We start from the raw sequence: 16,086 nt of genomic DNA on the forward strand, positions 1-16,086 counted from the left end.
AAAATCTGGTGCAGTGCAGGTACTTAAAGCAACAAAGCTATAAGGTTAGCTATGGGGATTTGTCTCCATCAAACAGGGGGAGATTGTTGAAGATGGTTGCTGCCCCTTCAAGATTGTGTTTGATGAAGACCTATATGTTGTGTTTGATGAAGACTTTTATGTATATTTCATGTATTTTTGCTTTGCTTTAAGTGTGTCTTAAATTAGTGCTTAGAGGTTGTCTAAGAGTTGGCTTTTTGCTGAGTAACTCACCTCATAACCACTGGCCATGTGATAAGAACAAGCATAAGTTTTCTTAAACTGTTTTTCACATGTTTTACACAAAACCACGTTTACTGCATAAAAATAAATCTGTTCTTTTCTAAATAAATAGATTCATTTTTTCACTGATGCCTTGGCTAAAGTCTTGTAAAAATTAGTTTTTGTGCATCAGGTATTTTGACTAAGTCTTCTTCTTTTCAAAACGACTGAGTTTTAAATTGTTAAACTTTCTCTGTTTTCGTTTTGAAAAATGAATCTGTTCATCTGTAAATGAATAGATTCTTTTTGTCTCTGGTGCCATGACAAGCTTAAACGTTTTTCAGTTTTATCTCTGCACCAGAATGGTTGACTAAGTCTCCTCACTTAACAAATTCTCTAACTGCTTTTGAAAATAAATCTGTTCATTTTATTTTCAATCTGTTCATTTTATAACAGCTCTAACTGTTTTTCAAAATTCTGTTATAAGTTGGCTTTCTATAAAATGCAAACTTATTTCTGGGTTTAATAACAATTCATACATTTGCAAAAACAAGTTTTGACAGCAGAGAGTTAAATGTTTACAAAGGATTAGCATTTGTTCTTCAAAGATTTCGAAAATCACAAAGTGTTTGTTCTTGGTTTGGTTCAAAAGCGTGGTGTGAGGTGCAACTACTGTTCTAGCAATCTTGCCTATTGGTTTAAGGCAGATCTGTGTACCCTCAATCAGGTGTAGTCGTTTCACATCTCTTTCTTGTAATAGTTTGGTTGAACACTCTTCTTGATAGGTGTTCTTGAAGAGTGGGTGTGTGTGTATGCTGAAATAGGTTTTTTCAGCAAGAGTACCTAAGTTCTTGTAGGTTTCAAGAACAGTGGGAATTGTACTTGGTTGTACTGTGTGTTAGTGATTTCCACCTGTTGTTGGTGAAGACTGGATGTAGCTCAGTTGAGTGAACCAGTATAATTGCTTGTGTTCATTCTCTCTCACTCTCTACAATTTCGTTTCTGTATAATTGATAAAACAGCAAAGAAATAAATCTGTTCAATTGAAAATAAATCTGTGCTTTCTGGGCACTGTGCATACTGTTCTTGATTTCTGAAAAAGGTGTTTGAATCTGATAAGAACATATATAATCTGCTAAAAAAGCATTGGAACAGATTGACTGTGATAGGCTGCTCAAGAAACTTTCAATGCTATTAATTGAACCTTAAACAAATTGCTTAAAGTTGAAGCTTGCTGTTCTGTGATTCATTGTTCTTAATTTCTGGAAAATTGCTTGACATCAATAAGAACACTCATAGTCTGTTAAAAGCCACTGGAACAGCTTGTTTGCAAAGGTCACTCAATTAATTAGCATGCTATCAATTGAACCTTAATCACTTGCTTGAAATTGAAGCTTGCTGTTTTGTGTTTCACTGTTTTTCAAATCTGATATTTGTGTGTGTGCTGCTGGAAATTCTCACTGCATAATCTTGTGATTAACCTTGCTGAATTAAAAGCTTTTCAAACAAAAACAGTGCTGAAATAAATCTGTTCATTTTCACATAAATCGATTTATTTTTTGTAAAACTGTGTTAAACACTGTTTCTGCGAGAAAGTTTTAAAAGGTCAATTCACACCCCCCCCCCCCTCTTGAACTTTGGCACTATTAAACCCAACAGAGTTCTGTCACGGTTTTTCTTTCTAAGAAACCTGTTGAATTTTCTAGTGAGCTGACTCAATGTCTCATCATGTTCAGGATTCCCTTCTTCTTCACTTGTATCATGTTCCATGGTAGTTTTCAAGGCAATTCCTTTGGCTTTCTTCTCCACAGTTTCTTGTTCTTTCAATCTTTTCAGCTCTATTTCATGCTCCATCAACTTTCCAAAAAGTGCAGCAGTGGACATCTTGGATAAATCTCTGGATTTTGAGATTGTTGTTACCTTAGGCTGCCAGCTCCTATCAAGGCATTTCAGCACCTTTATGTTGAGCTCTTCCTTGTCAAAGACTTTACCAAGGCCAGTGAGGTGATTTACAATATGTGTAAATCGTTTCTGCACATCTACAATACTTTCTTCTGATTGCATTCTGAACAGTTCGTATTCCTGAATTAGTGAGTGCTTCCTTGCCCGTTTCACATCATCAATCCCTTCATGAGTTACCTCTAGTACCTCCCACATCTCCTTAGCTGAGTTGCATTGAGAGACTCTAAAGAACTCATCCATATTCAGTGAAGAGGTGATGATATTCTTGGCTAAGGAGTCATATTGGGCCTTCTTCTTCTCTGTTTCACTCCATTCAGACCAAGGCTTCTTTATTGTTTCTTCTTTGACAACCTGCATAGGTATGAAAGGTCCACTGACCACTGCATCCCAGATCCCCATGTCAATAGACTCCATAAAGATCTTCATCCTGATTTTCCAGAAAGCATAGTTAACACCACCAAACATAGGAGGTCTATTAATAGACGCACCTTCAGGTATCGGAGCAAGGAAGCAAAAACTTGACACTGTAGGGGATCACTATTTATAGCCTTTGAGGGGCTCAGGAGACAAATCATCACTTTCATCTCAACCGTTGGATCCCCTTCAATCCAATGGTCCTCGTCAGTTCGCACCTAAAAAGCGATTCATTAATGCGCGTCACGTCACGCTTTTGGCACCACCAACATCACGTCCAACCTCGGGAAGCCCAACCATCATAATGGTCTCGGACAAAGACTCTTCAAATTAAATATCCTCGAAGTTGGGGGGCAAGTGTACCGGTGGAGTTCGTACGACCGAAACCATGACTTGGCAAGTTGACCAGTACTTTAAGGACCATTACGCCTAAGCAGAATTAGTAAGGCTAATCAACAATCAAGAGCTAGGTAATGCACTTCTGAACATAACCCAACTCCCTAATCCGGCCCAATAAGGAAGGGCCCAAAAAATAATAAAAATAGCACAGATTCCAAGAATCAAGGACGTCATTACACAGTGCTCAGGGTACCAAGTGCTAAATACTAAATACTGACTTGAGCATCGAAGTGTCTTTTGCAAGTATCATCCGAGCATGGACTTTGTAGAGCCGAGAAGTGGAGCAATAAAAGGGGAGGAAGGAGTTCGTTTGGAGAACAATGAAGGAAGAGTTGACCGACCGACCGAGAAGGAGTTCCAATAGTTCTTTTGGTTTCAATCCCGTTCGAGAACAATAATTATAAAAAATAGAATATAATTCAATTTTGTTTTGAAAAATGATTAAGTTGATAATCTAGTATGTTAATTTATGTGATTTTAGTCAATATGAAAAAAAAATAACACTTGAATTAAAATTATAGTATTGCTGGTCCTAAATTAAAAAATTACAATGTTTATTTATTTTGAACTTTGATAGTTCACATATAAGAAAATTTCATGAAAAACAATTACTCAGTTAAAGGTCTTAATAGTTTATAGATCGAAGAGCTAATTTAAAAGAAAACAAAAAGAACCAATAAAAGGAAATAAAACAAGAGGACAAAAAAATCATGTCCCATGCGTTCTTGTTGTCACTTGATAAATTACTTACAGATAATTGCTTCCTAACGTAATTATATTTTATGAGTGTTGTTTCCTCTAAATATTGTACTTCACACAAATTAGTTCGTACTTTGTAGTACTTCTTGTCATTGACATTATCTCTTCTTTCGCGTATTTCGCCAGTGTATACTTTTTATTATATTTTTTTCTTCATACAGCAATAATATACTAGTAACCTTGCAATTTTTTTATTTGTGGAATTACTGGTTCCTAACTTTTGTTAAATATATAATTACAACAAATCGAGCCACAGAAATTGACCAAACATTTTCTTTGGTTTAGGATACATTTTTTGTTGACATTTATCATTTGGAAAGCAATGTTTCTTCTTCCGTTTAAGCAACAATACTTAATTTATTTACAAGTATAGTAAAGAAATAAATAAAATATATTTAAGAGCTGTTAATGGCATGGGAAAGGCATGGGAAACGTACTTTTGTCGAAAACAAAAATAGGATTACACCCGAGTTAAAGATATTAAAGAAAAATTAAATAAAGATAATTACATATATAGAAAATCTCATGAAATTAGTATGGGATAATCCGATTATGATTTTGATTGAGTTTAGAGATACTCTTTAGGAGGTAATTCTCCTTTCAGATTTTTTTTATCAGAAAAAATGAAATAAATTATCAGACATTTCAAGAATATTTCAATCTTTATAAAAAATAAAAATTCTCCTTTTTAAATTCTCCTTTTTGATACAAAGGATTGTGGTGAACATATAAGAATTTTATCGGGTGACAAAAACTATTATATATTTATGCAGAATCTGATCTGATATGGCTAATGTTGACATATTTCTAAAGATTTTCAGAGGTGAATTGAGATGGATTATGCAAGATGAAACGTTTTTATTGGGAAGTTTTTAGCTATGTAGGAGTAACATGTTAGTTTATATTTGAATGAAATATGATGAATCTCTATATCAAGGTGAATTGAATTTGCCTAATGGCCTTTAAAGGCGTAATTTGTTTAGACCAATTCTCATGATTTGGACAGTATGCAACACATATGGTGTTAAACTTTTTATATTCAAAATAAACTGCAGTTGTACACATTAATAAGTAAGAAATAAAAATTTCAATGTAAGTATATATATATATGTTATATATTCTCTTCATTATTATATTGAGTATTACGGCTATGCACCTCTTGGATTGCAAAAGTCAACTCATATGCTACTATATATATATAACCTACTTAAACCAAATGTGTGAAGCAAATAGTGAGGAATTCTGCAGATTCAATCATCTGAGGGCATTGCAAGCATGGCTTCACAAGTGAAATTCTCATTCTTCATAGCCCTTTTCATTGTTTTGGTTGCAGTTGTAGCTGCTCATGAGGGTCATCATCACATGGCTCCTGCAGAACCACCTTCTAGTCATGCAAGTAGCCTCAACAACCACCATGCAGCGGTGGCCGGAATCTTTCCCCTTCTGCTTGCTCTTCTCATTGCCAGAGAGAGGCTTTGAAAGCTTTCAGTGTTTGTCTTGACACAGCTCCTTGTTTTGTTTGTCCTTGTTGATTTTATTTGGACATATTCACATTTTCTGCTTCTTTCTCTTGTGTGCTCATCATTTCAATAAGCTGTGTTATGATCTTATAATACACACGCGTTGTTTTTTATAGTTCATATGAGAATATAGTGATTATGATTTTTTTGTATCAATAAATATGCTTAATATATATAGAGATGGAACTATTTATGTTTTTGTATATTAGTTTTCCTCCCATTTTGCACAATTAAGACTATTTAAAGGAAAATTATCTTTTTTGTTAACATCCAATAATCACTTGACAACTTGATTTTAAAAATAATGTGTGACCATTAAAAATAAGTAATTTTTATAATAGTAAAGAAAAAGAGAAATAAAGGTAAAATAATAGGTATAAAGTGAGGGTAAAAATTAAAAATATGCCTAGATATCAAAATACCATTCCTCTTTTATAAACTTAGATTCCCATCTATAACTTTTTTTTAATCTAAAGAAGAAATAATGAAAAAAAATATATAATAGAAATGTGTAAAAAGAGAAAGAAAATAGAAATTTAGGAAAATGTTTAGTTATTTAAGAGAAATACTTAAGAAAATAAAGTGATGAAAATATACAAGAGTATTTGATTTGTTGGAAATGGAAATAGTAAATTGGTTAATACAATTAATGTCAATGTGAACACATTTCCACTCTTCTAGAGAGATTGTTAGTGTTGATGAGATGAAATAGAAACTTTCCACATGTTGGACATTTTTAATGAACAAAAGGGGCAATTGCAATGGTGGGTTCTAATTTTGGAGAAAAGAATAACATAAATTAGAACTTTGATGCATTTTCTTTTGTGTGTAAAATTGGACAATTTGAAAGCCACGGTGTCAATAGTATACCAAGTTATAGTGAGAAATACAAAAATGAATAAACAATTTATTGGGTTTTGATAAAGTCAAGGATTAAAATATTGGGCATACAATTCCTTGAAAATAACTTAATTTCAATTTACTTATATTAATGATTCCCCCCCTTAAAAAATATATTATATTCGTCCTTCAATTTTTCTATAATCAATCTAAAACGGTTGAAATATCAAGGCAAAGTTCAACCATAACTTTTTACCAATATTTATAAGTTAAAAGCATTTCTTACTCTTAAAAGACAAAACATAATTTATATAGACTTGTGAGAGTTGATTATATCACCTTTCGTAGATTAATATACTTGTAGATTGAGTTGGATTAATTTCAGACTTTTTTTTCACCTTAATAATTTTTTTTAACATCTCCATTCATTTTTTTAATATATTTTTTACATTTATTTATTAGGTAAATATTCTTATTTTTGCGAAAAGAACATGCTAAGCTCTAAGTCACATCTTCTGAAATATCCACAATATAAAAAAACAAAAGTTGCATAGTTATTATAAATAAACAAATATATTTATTTTAATATTATTTGAAAATATCTTACTAATTTATTTTAATTTCAAATTATTCTTGCTAATTTTTAAATCATTTCTTCTTTCTCTCTTTCGTCTCTCACTCAGGCCTTCTTGCGTGGCTCTTTCTCTCACTAATTAGCTACTCATCCCTTAGTTCAACAAATTCTCCTCTTACATTTTTTTGAATATGAAATAAAGTTGCAAAACTTTTGACGGGAATAAATATTAAATTTAACTAGAATGTTCAAAAATTATTTTAAAGTATTTTGCAATAACTATTTTGAAAAAGGGCGAGTGACTAAGGAAGGAAGTGAGCAACGAAACCACAAAGGATGAGTGACAAATGAAAGAAGGTGAATAGAAAACTGTTCCCAAAAACCTTTGAAATTGAAAATAAATTAGAAGGGTATTTAAGAGAAATTATTCTATTTAGACTAAAATTTTAATATTCTTTACTAGTAATAAATTATTTTTATAGCAATTATTAAATATATAAGGGAAAAGTTATAAAAAGAAAAAACTAACTTGAGACTTTAAATGTGTAAAAGAAATCAGTTATAAATCTTTCTTAAGCATCTTTCTATTAATAACCTTTGTGTTGCATCTCTTTTAATTATATTATTAGAGTGAATGTTTATAATTTTCTTGCAACTAATCTTTTGAGATAATGATTAACTATCTTTAGGGGGACTTTTCTCTTAGAGTCATATTTTTGTTTAACTAAATAAAAACATCACTTAAAGATATTGAGATCATATACTATTTTAAGGGACATGAAATGTTATTAAGACACATTTAGTATTTAGTTTTTTTCTATTAAGAATTTATTTCAACTCATTAATTTTTAAAAGATTAGTTTATTTCGTATACAGTAAAAATCAAACATAAACTTTCTGGTAACATATGCATGCATATGATTTATATAATACTTAGTTTATATAATGACAAGCATGCAGTGCATTACGATTAAAACAAAGCACCCTTTTGCTGAATTCATTTTATTCATCGATCATATATTTTTCCATTCAAACAACAAACAACATTCAGGAGCCAAATCCGAGAACACCATTGTGCACAACCATCTGGCCTAAGCAGTGCAACCTCAACTTTGTTCACTATTTATATTCAAAACAGCATAAAAAATCTCCAACTCCAAGTGCAATAATCAGCAAAAGGGTACCTCAGATATGGCTTCATCACTCAAATTCTCTATGTTCTCAGCTTGTGTTTTGGTTTTGTGTGTGGTGGTTGCAGCTCAATATGGAGATAGTGGTGGATCCAGCTATGGCTCTGACATGCCCAACATGGTTATGGGTCCTGCACCAACCAGTGCTTCTCCAAGAACCCTAACTTACCCTGCAATCTTAACTATTATCCTTCCCTGTGTGCTTACCTTTCTTGCAGCTAAGGAGAGAATTTAATAAACATCTTTTCATGAAGATTTCCTTGGCTTAGTATTTTTTATGCCCTCCTTTAGTTACGTGTTGTGTCTGTGTTGGTTGTATTTGTCATAATATCATTGAAGTTTAAGTTGTGGACTTGAAGCTAAACTCATGTAATAATTCAAATCTTTATTTTGCTAGCCTTTGGCTGCGTTAAATAACATGGATTTGGTTAATTATAGTTTTCATTTTTGTTCTATAATTAAGGTCTCAATGTGGGTGTTCTTTTTATTCATACGAGTATTAAGCTATTCGCTCATAATAACCCACACATACATTTTAGTCAATTGATTTGTTTGTCTCTCCTTTATAAAATCATTTTTAAGTTCTTTTTTGTCTTAATTAGTTTTTTTACCAAAATATTTTGAATTACAAGTAGTATATATATTTCGTTAAAAACGTAAATAAAAAATCTTTCTCTTTATCTAAAAGCTTAACAAGAATTTTGTACATAGTTCTACATGAACTTTAAATTCCTAAACTCTAACATGCATCGATCTTTCTAGAAACACCTTTTAAGAACCTAGGCTAAGTTATTAACTTCTTAAAAATCTCTTAAAAATTAAGAATACCATTCACTTTATAAAAGCTTTAAAATAAAAGCCAATAATTTTTAATTATTAAGATCATAGCATCTTTAAAATTTCAGCATATTTCAGTTTAATTCCTCTCTTGTATTCATCAATACATCAATTATTTGTTTATTAGCCTACACATAGCATGTGTTGACAATAGTGAGGTTTATTTAGTTGTAATCGTTTTCATTTTTGTATATTCACATGCTTTGCACAACAACAAAAAAAAAGCATAACATTATAATTAGGGTGGACAAAATACATGAATTAAACTATAGTATTGTAAATTGAACTAAATTTTAAAACATTAATTTGATAGACTAAACTGAATTATATAATTATTTAAATGAATTAAATTAAACTGTATCATAGTTTAAGTAAAATAAATAAAATTAAGTTATTCTAAATTGTTTACAGTATAGGAATTGTTTGAATTAGTATTGACAAAAAAATATTTTAAAGTATATTTTCTAATCTTACAAGTTATAATCTAGTTAAATTTAAATAATCATGTTTAAAAATAATTGAATTTCTTAAAACTAAACTAATATAACAAGTAAGTGCGGTTTTTGTTTTCTAACATTTTTCTTTTTATGCAACTCTATCCACTATTAATTTGATTCTTTTAAATATTTTTTATGAGTCCTATCTGCAACAATAACTGTCTCCTCGATGTGTGAAATGTGAATGCACTCTTATTCCACAATAACAAGTGTCCCTTACCCTCCAACTCTTTACACAACCTTCAATATTAACTTCAACTTTCATGAATTAATTATTGGAACTTGAAGGAGAGAAGGCTGAACCAGAGACAGTGTCTTGTGGGTGCATGTGTGGATAAGAAGATAAGGAACTGCATGTGTGAATGTTGAACTATATTGCTCAATATACAAACTTTTCTACAAAGCTTTATAATATTTTTTCTTTTCTATACCACTCTTCACCGCATCATTATCTTTTTCCCCCCACCCTTTCATCTTCTTTTTTTCATTGTACAAAACTATACAAATCAGTTTTAGAAATACAGTTTCTAGAAAAATGCTTGCATTTAACAGTATTATTCATTTGAGACAATTTTATTTATTCTATCAGAGTCAAAATATCTACCAAAATGAAAACTAACAAGAATAATCAAATCAAATATATTGTTTGGGTTCCTTTTCAAATGTCATTCTTAATTTCTTTTACTTGTTTATTTATCAATTTTTAAGTTGAAGATAATATTTTTCTTTTACTAATCATACCTTTACTCTGTAGCTATTTTTTAGTTAATTTAACCTTAAGAAGTAAAAATATGATAGTACTTAAAAACATTAAAAAGAATGAGAGAACAAAGGGAATGCCCCGTTCTTGTATAGATTCCATTAATTTTTTAATACTTGTAATTATATTCATACATAGTAGCATGCATAAGTTACACTATTTATAAATGAAGAAAACAATTCAAACAACTTAAAAAACGTTTAACGGGCCCCTTTTTAAATTTGAAACAACAGATGGAAAAAATTAAGAAAAGCTTGGCCAGCTAGTGAGCTGGCTCTTAGTAGCAGTGACAGTAGTATTACCACTCTTATAGTTGTCGCATCCACTTTGGATGCACTTTTATTTATCTATTAAATAACGTGTCCAATAACAGAACACCTCTTCAATTGTTGTTGCATTGCATCCGATTAGGTTGATTCTACACCTCATTGGGTCATTATTAAGAACAGTTGGTTGCAATAGGATTTTTTAAATAATGCACCATTGTCAATATCCTCTGAAGCCAAGTTTAAACTAGAAAGTTTAGTTAGACAACATCTCTCTGCTTGTTTTTGTCGCCATTTTACCAACTGAAGCATTGCTGCTATTCACATCGTGTAAATTGTCTTCTAGAGACATCATTAGGACATTAAATAATTAAAGGCCATCAATAAATAAAATACGCAATCCCTGCTGCCAATTATTGCACTAGTAATAATAATTTCCAACTAAAATCAAGGTTCTAAGAAAGAGTCCAAAGTCTATCTTAAATATGCGAGATGAATCATTATGCGAATTGACTGGGCAGGGGCAAAAAATAAAGTAAAATAAAAAGCTAAAGGTATGCTGAAATAACTAAACTCAGCTCAATTCTAGAAATTAAAAATTACAAAATTAAAAATACCATTAAACAAGAAAATACCTGACCCTATCCTCCAATGATTTGCCATTACTTGTAAACAAAAATTACAACCCGCGCAGAGAGTTAATCATGCTTCATCAATAAATCAAACAATTTACAAGTACGAATTCTTAAGATGAGCTACATAGAGACAAATAAAAGGAAAGGGGAAAGGGATTATACATAAACAATGAGTTGTTGTCATCCCTGACAAGCTTTGAGTGACCGACAGAAAACCTTCCAACAACATTTGCTGTTGCTTTGTCAAGAGCTTCTTCTTAACTTGCACGAGTGCTAAACAATCAAAAGGGTGCAGATCAACTGATTATAGTTTTAGAGTGGAATTCTTAATTTTCCAATTCTCACCTTAGCAAGCCTTTCTCTTATCGACTCTTAAGTGGAGATTATACCATTTCTTCTTCTTTGGCCGATCTCTTGTACTCCTCTTCTCTCTTGTTTGGCCATCTTCTTTGTTCTCCTTGGAAGAACTTTTACTTCTGCTCTTACTTGTACTCCGTTTAAAGGGAGTAATAGTGTATGATGCATGTATTTCATTTCTATGCTTCAGTAGCTCGTCAATCTGCACAGGAATAAATAACAAAAGTTCAGTGGTTTCCATTTTGATGAATTTTTGCCCCCAAAGAGGGAGAGGGTATCGGGGGGGATGCTACACAGAAACCGTTGTAAAATAAGAACTCACTGATTGAATTTCATGTGCATATCTACTTGTCATCTCTGAGAATTGAGCCAGAACCTACAAAGACCCAGCATGAGATTTGACGAAAAGTAATGTAATTATAGCCATACAGATCAAGTGCCCACCTCTCGATATTCTGCCTCAAACTTTGATATTTCGGCCCTTTTAGACAAGATTTGAGCTTCTATACTTCTTAAATTTTCTTTTTCTTCACTAAGAGGTGCAGCACAGAGAGCTTCTATTGTATAATTTGCACTTTTGAAAAAGTTGTCACCTAGAAGAAATTTGACAGTCAATTCATGTGGCAAAAATTACAGCAACCAACATAACAAGCAGCACTGGCTTACTGGGCATAAAAGTAGGCATTTACCATAGACAGCAAATACATGGGTACCAGCCTTTAATTCATTTAATTCACAAGGCTGAAACCCATCCAACTTTCTGAAAAAAGATGTATCTGGATCCTTAGCAGCTATCTGTAGAGAAATAATTCAACAGCCAATTTTTTTAAATGAAAATGGATAGACAAAATTTAAATTAAATACTATCTTGTTACAGTAGCTACTCACAGAGTTCATTGTTTGGTCCAATCGATAAACAGGAAACCCAAGAAAATACATCCCAGCAGTGGTAATCTTCCCTGTTTTTGCACTGTCTTCCTACAACAATTAGTAATGTACTATTGTCACGGAATGCTCAAAAGTCAAAATACGAAAGAGATAAAAAAAAGTATGACTATGAAATAACTACCCGAGAGCCATTAAAATTCAACTTAACCATTACATCAGAAATAATTAATTCCTCTAGGAAAAATACAAGCATTGTGTTTCACAAACATACAGAAGAAAGTGTATAATACCTGGAGTGCAAGACTTAAACCACCATTGTCTTCCTGATCAAAATATAATAACTGTGGAAAGAAAATCAAAGTATCAAACACCATAAAAAAAGGGATCATTTATCAATTGAACACATTGATGTTTTTAAATATTAAAATTATATGAAAATCATCCAGAACATTAGTATAAACTCACATAATTGTTTTACAGTATAAGAGGAAAAGAGAATACTTTTTGAAACTGTAAAAACAGAGCACAAAAATAAGTTACACAGCCATGGGATAATTCAATGTTTTGCAATGAAGAAACTGAATAAATTTGCAAAGAGATCAAGTTCAAATTTCCCTAAGAACAAATCATTACTGTGAAATAGAATCAATCACCTAGCTAATTGAGAGCATTTAGAATCTTAAGTAAACCTAAGCTCCCAAATATGCACTAAATTAGAAACAGCTTCAACAACCAATTAGTCTTGCAGTTGCATTGGGAAAAAATTGAAATTCTTGAATAGTGTTATGATTCAACTTCCAATTTTTCTTTTATTTTCTCATGAAATTGTTGATGTATTGAGAACATCCAATCCCAAAAGCTAATCTTAAAAGAAAGAGATAGAGAATTCTGTGTAAAAATCAGTTTCCATAAGGCACAAATAAAGATCTTAATATTGTCTGGTTGAGCATTACTCTTGCTCAATCTTTCTTGAATGACAGAGATGAAATTCCAACCTTGAACTTGCTTTTGTCTGATGATAGTACTCGACAAACAAATCCAGCTCGTGCTTCCTCTTCTGTTATTGTAACTGAGTAGAAGTGTGCACATTGCTTCTCAACCTGTAAGATGAAGGCACCAAAACAAGAACAAATGTAAGAAAACTATGACTAAAAAGGGATCAATTAATTAAAAAAAGAGGCAGCTCACCCTTTTAGATACATAATGTCCTAACGGAAGTGGACGAATGGTCACTAAACCATTCAGTGCCTCTTCCAAAACAGATGCGGATACAGTTGTCTTAATTGGCACACCAAGTTTACTGTCATTCATGGAGAAAGTAAATCATGAATAGGAGAGAAAAGTTAAAAAACAAAAAATGTAGCAATGTTCTAAGCATTCATTAAAGAAAAAAACTTGAGAGTGAAGAGGAAGAAAAGCACATTCAATCTTGCTACCTAAAAAGTGCTGCAAACATTGTATTGACAGCCCCCAAACTTGAAAGATCTAACTCCAATTCTTGGTTGTCTGATTCAACGGCCTATACATGGACATGACATAGATCATATCAGACAATCAGAGGTTCAAAACTATTTTTTCAGCAATGAAGTTTGGAGACAAATTTGGGACAGAAATGGAATCTTCAAAAAGCAATGATAAAATGCAAATCAGAAGGAACAATGACCATCCTAAAGTCTTAATGATTCGAAATAGTAAGAAATCTTATATGACCTCAAAACCAGCCGAGTCATATTGACGCCGTTTGTCAGGATCTGAGAGGATATTGTAAGAAAAGGTAACCTCTTTAAACATATCAGCTGCTTTAGGATCATTTGCATTCTTGTCCGGATGATATCTGAAATGAAATTGATTTAGCTAATTAATATATTAACCCTCCCTGCTCAGAGCTTTAGATGAAAAGAAGACAGGAAGGAAGAACAGTCAATTGACAATGTACACCAGAAAGAATACTTTATTTGGACAAATTTTTCCATACTTCTAAGAGAGAAAAATAAGAAGAAAAAGTGAGGTTGAGTTTCTCCAAAAGTCAAAATTAGTTTTTTCATAAGCTAGTTTGTTGAAGTTCTCTCATATGACTTCTCTAAATTCATAATTTTTATACATAAGCGAATTTTAATGTATAGAAAATTTCATTTTTTTCTCTTATTTTTCTCTTCTAGAAGTCCAATAGCAAGAACGAAAAACAAAAACATTCAGGTTCTCTGCCTAGAATCAAATGAATATTTTCCAAAGTTCTACTCTTTCCTTTCCACAACTAATATAAACTATAAAATCTAAAATTGATTCTAACACCAAAATAATTTCCGCTACAAATAAAAGTATAAAAAGATCTTTTATGTACCTTCCATACAATTAAGCATAAACAGTATCAACAACAACAAGAAAGCTCAGAAGACTACTTTCACCAATCATCTACTCTACAATCAAGGTTATAAACTGGGTGGTCACTGTTTCATCACAATCCTTGATATGGTAGGAAATTGCAGAAAATGAAACCGATGCGGTAACGGTGATCACACATCTTTCCATAAAACCATGACAAGAATAGATTATACACACTCATACACAGATATTAAAAAAGGGAAGACCGAGATTTAGTAAGGGGTTGTCAAAGTCTAGACCAAAGTGGCTGCAGCGGCGTCTTCAATCAAGAGACTCTGAGAATTAAAATAAGAAGTATTCTTTTCGGAAGTAACCTTAGCATCAACTAGATGAACGATTTAACAAAGAAATGCTTCAAACACGGTTCAAACACTTAAATAACAATCCAAAAACCATAATCAAATATATAATAACAGCATCGACTCCACTACTATCTCCGTTCTCAGCACACTCAAAAGAAACAACACCACAAATTCAAAAAAACAACAGTACAACACCGCGAGAGGGGGATTGGAAACGCACTTGAGCGCCATTTTGCGGTACGCGGTTTTGATTTCCTGATCCATGGAGTTGCGCGAGACTCCAAGGACCTCGTAGGGGTCCCGCCGGAGCTGCTTCTCGCCGTCGTCGTGCTTCTCCGACTTCGAGCGGTGCCCCGGCATCCTGCGTCGCGTTCAAACGAAACGACGTTGTGCACGCGTGTTATCCGCTGTTCGGCAAAACCCTAAAACTCGGGACCAGAGAGAGAGAAAAGAATCTCAGGTAGAATCGAGATCGAAACGGGAAGGTTGGAGAGGGAGTGGTATATTCCCCGCGGGTGAGTCACGGGGAAGGGGAGAGGTTGAAGGAGCATTGGGAAGGTGTGGCGGTGGCGATGACGGTGAGATCCAGAAAGTGGACCATGGACCCTCCTAGCTGGAGCTGAGCTTCGGCGTAAGAGAGAGAAAAAAAATACGGAAGAGACAACAAGAGGACCAGAAATTGGAGGGGAATTAAGAAATTTGGTTATTTTATTTTTTAATTTAAAATTTTAAAATACTTCTTTATTCCATTTAAATTTGGATGCGATTTTGAAAACAAGTAACGTTACTGGTAAACTACGCTCAGTGCGTAGTGCGCATGGGGAAGTTGACGTTTGAAAACTCCGTTTCAACTGATACTTGGTAATTGTGCATTTGGAGGGAGAGAGAGATTTGTGACATTAAATTATGGTAAATGCGTTTTAATAAGATGGTGTTAAGTTAATTATTGCTGAAAACAAAAATTGATACCGTCATTAGTGCCTTTCTATTTTGGAATCACCTGTTTGTTAATCTACTTTTGTTTTTACAATTCATTGGGAAACAACATTTTGGAATTTTTTTTTTATTATACATAAATTATTTTTATTATAATATAATAGTGGAAACTCATCTACTCTCCCGTGCGACTATATGTTTAACTTTTAAATATTTTTAAAAGTTTGTTGTGTGTTTTTTTATTATAAATATTATATTATAATTTTATAATAATTTCAGTTTTATATAAAGTAATATATAATAATATAACATAAATTTATAAATATGT

At 32.4% G+C, this 16,086-nt stretch overlaps 1 protein-coding gene across 1 annotated transcript; it reads right to left on the reverse strand.

The window, feature by feature from the left end:
* Nucleotides 1-10,877: 10,877 nt before the first annotated feature.
* Nucleotides 10,878-15,695, reverse strand: ARL1 (ARG1-like 1). Its single transcript, XM_068612059.1, has 11 exons — nucleotides 15,043-15,695; nucleotides 13,849-13,972; nucleotides 13,575-13,657; nucleotides 13,327-13,438; nucleotides 13,134-13,238; nucleotides 12,429-12,479; nucleotides 12,139-12,228; nucleotides 11,940-12,045; nucleotides 11,695-11,843; nucleotides 11,573-11,626; nucleotides 10,878-11,452 (listed from the first exon to the last, which is right to left on the reverse strand). Exons 1-11 carry the CDS (start codon nucleotides 15,180-15,182, stop codon nucleotides 11,240-11,242), a joined length of 1,227 nt encoding a protein of 408 aa, XP_068468160.1. The 5' UTR covers nucleotides 15,183-15,695; the 3' UTR covers nucleotides 10,878-11,239.
* Between the last annotated feature and the right edge of the window lie 391 nt (nucleotides 15,696-16,086).

Source organism: Phaseolus vulgaris, chromosome 2 (genome assembly GCF_051622355.1).
Source record: "Phaseolus vulgaris cultivar YP4 chromosome 2, ASM5162235v1, whole genome shotgun sequence".
NCBI lineage: Eukaryota > Viridiplantae > Streptophyta > Magnoliopsida > Fabales > Fabaceae > Phaseolus > Phaseolus vulgaris.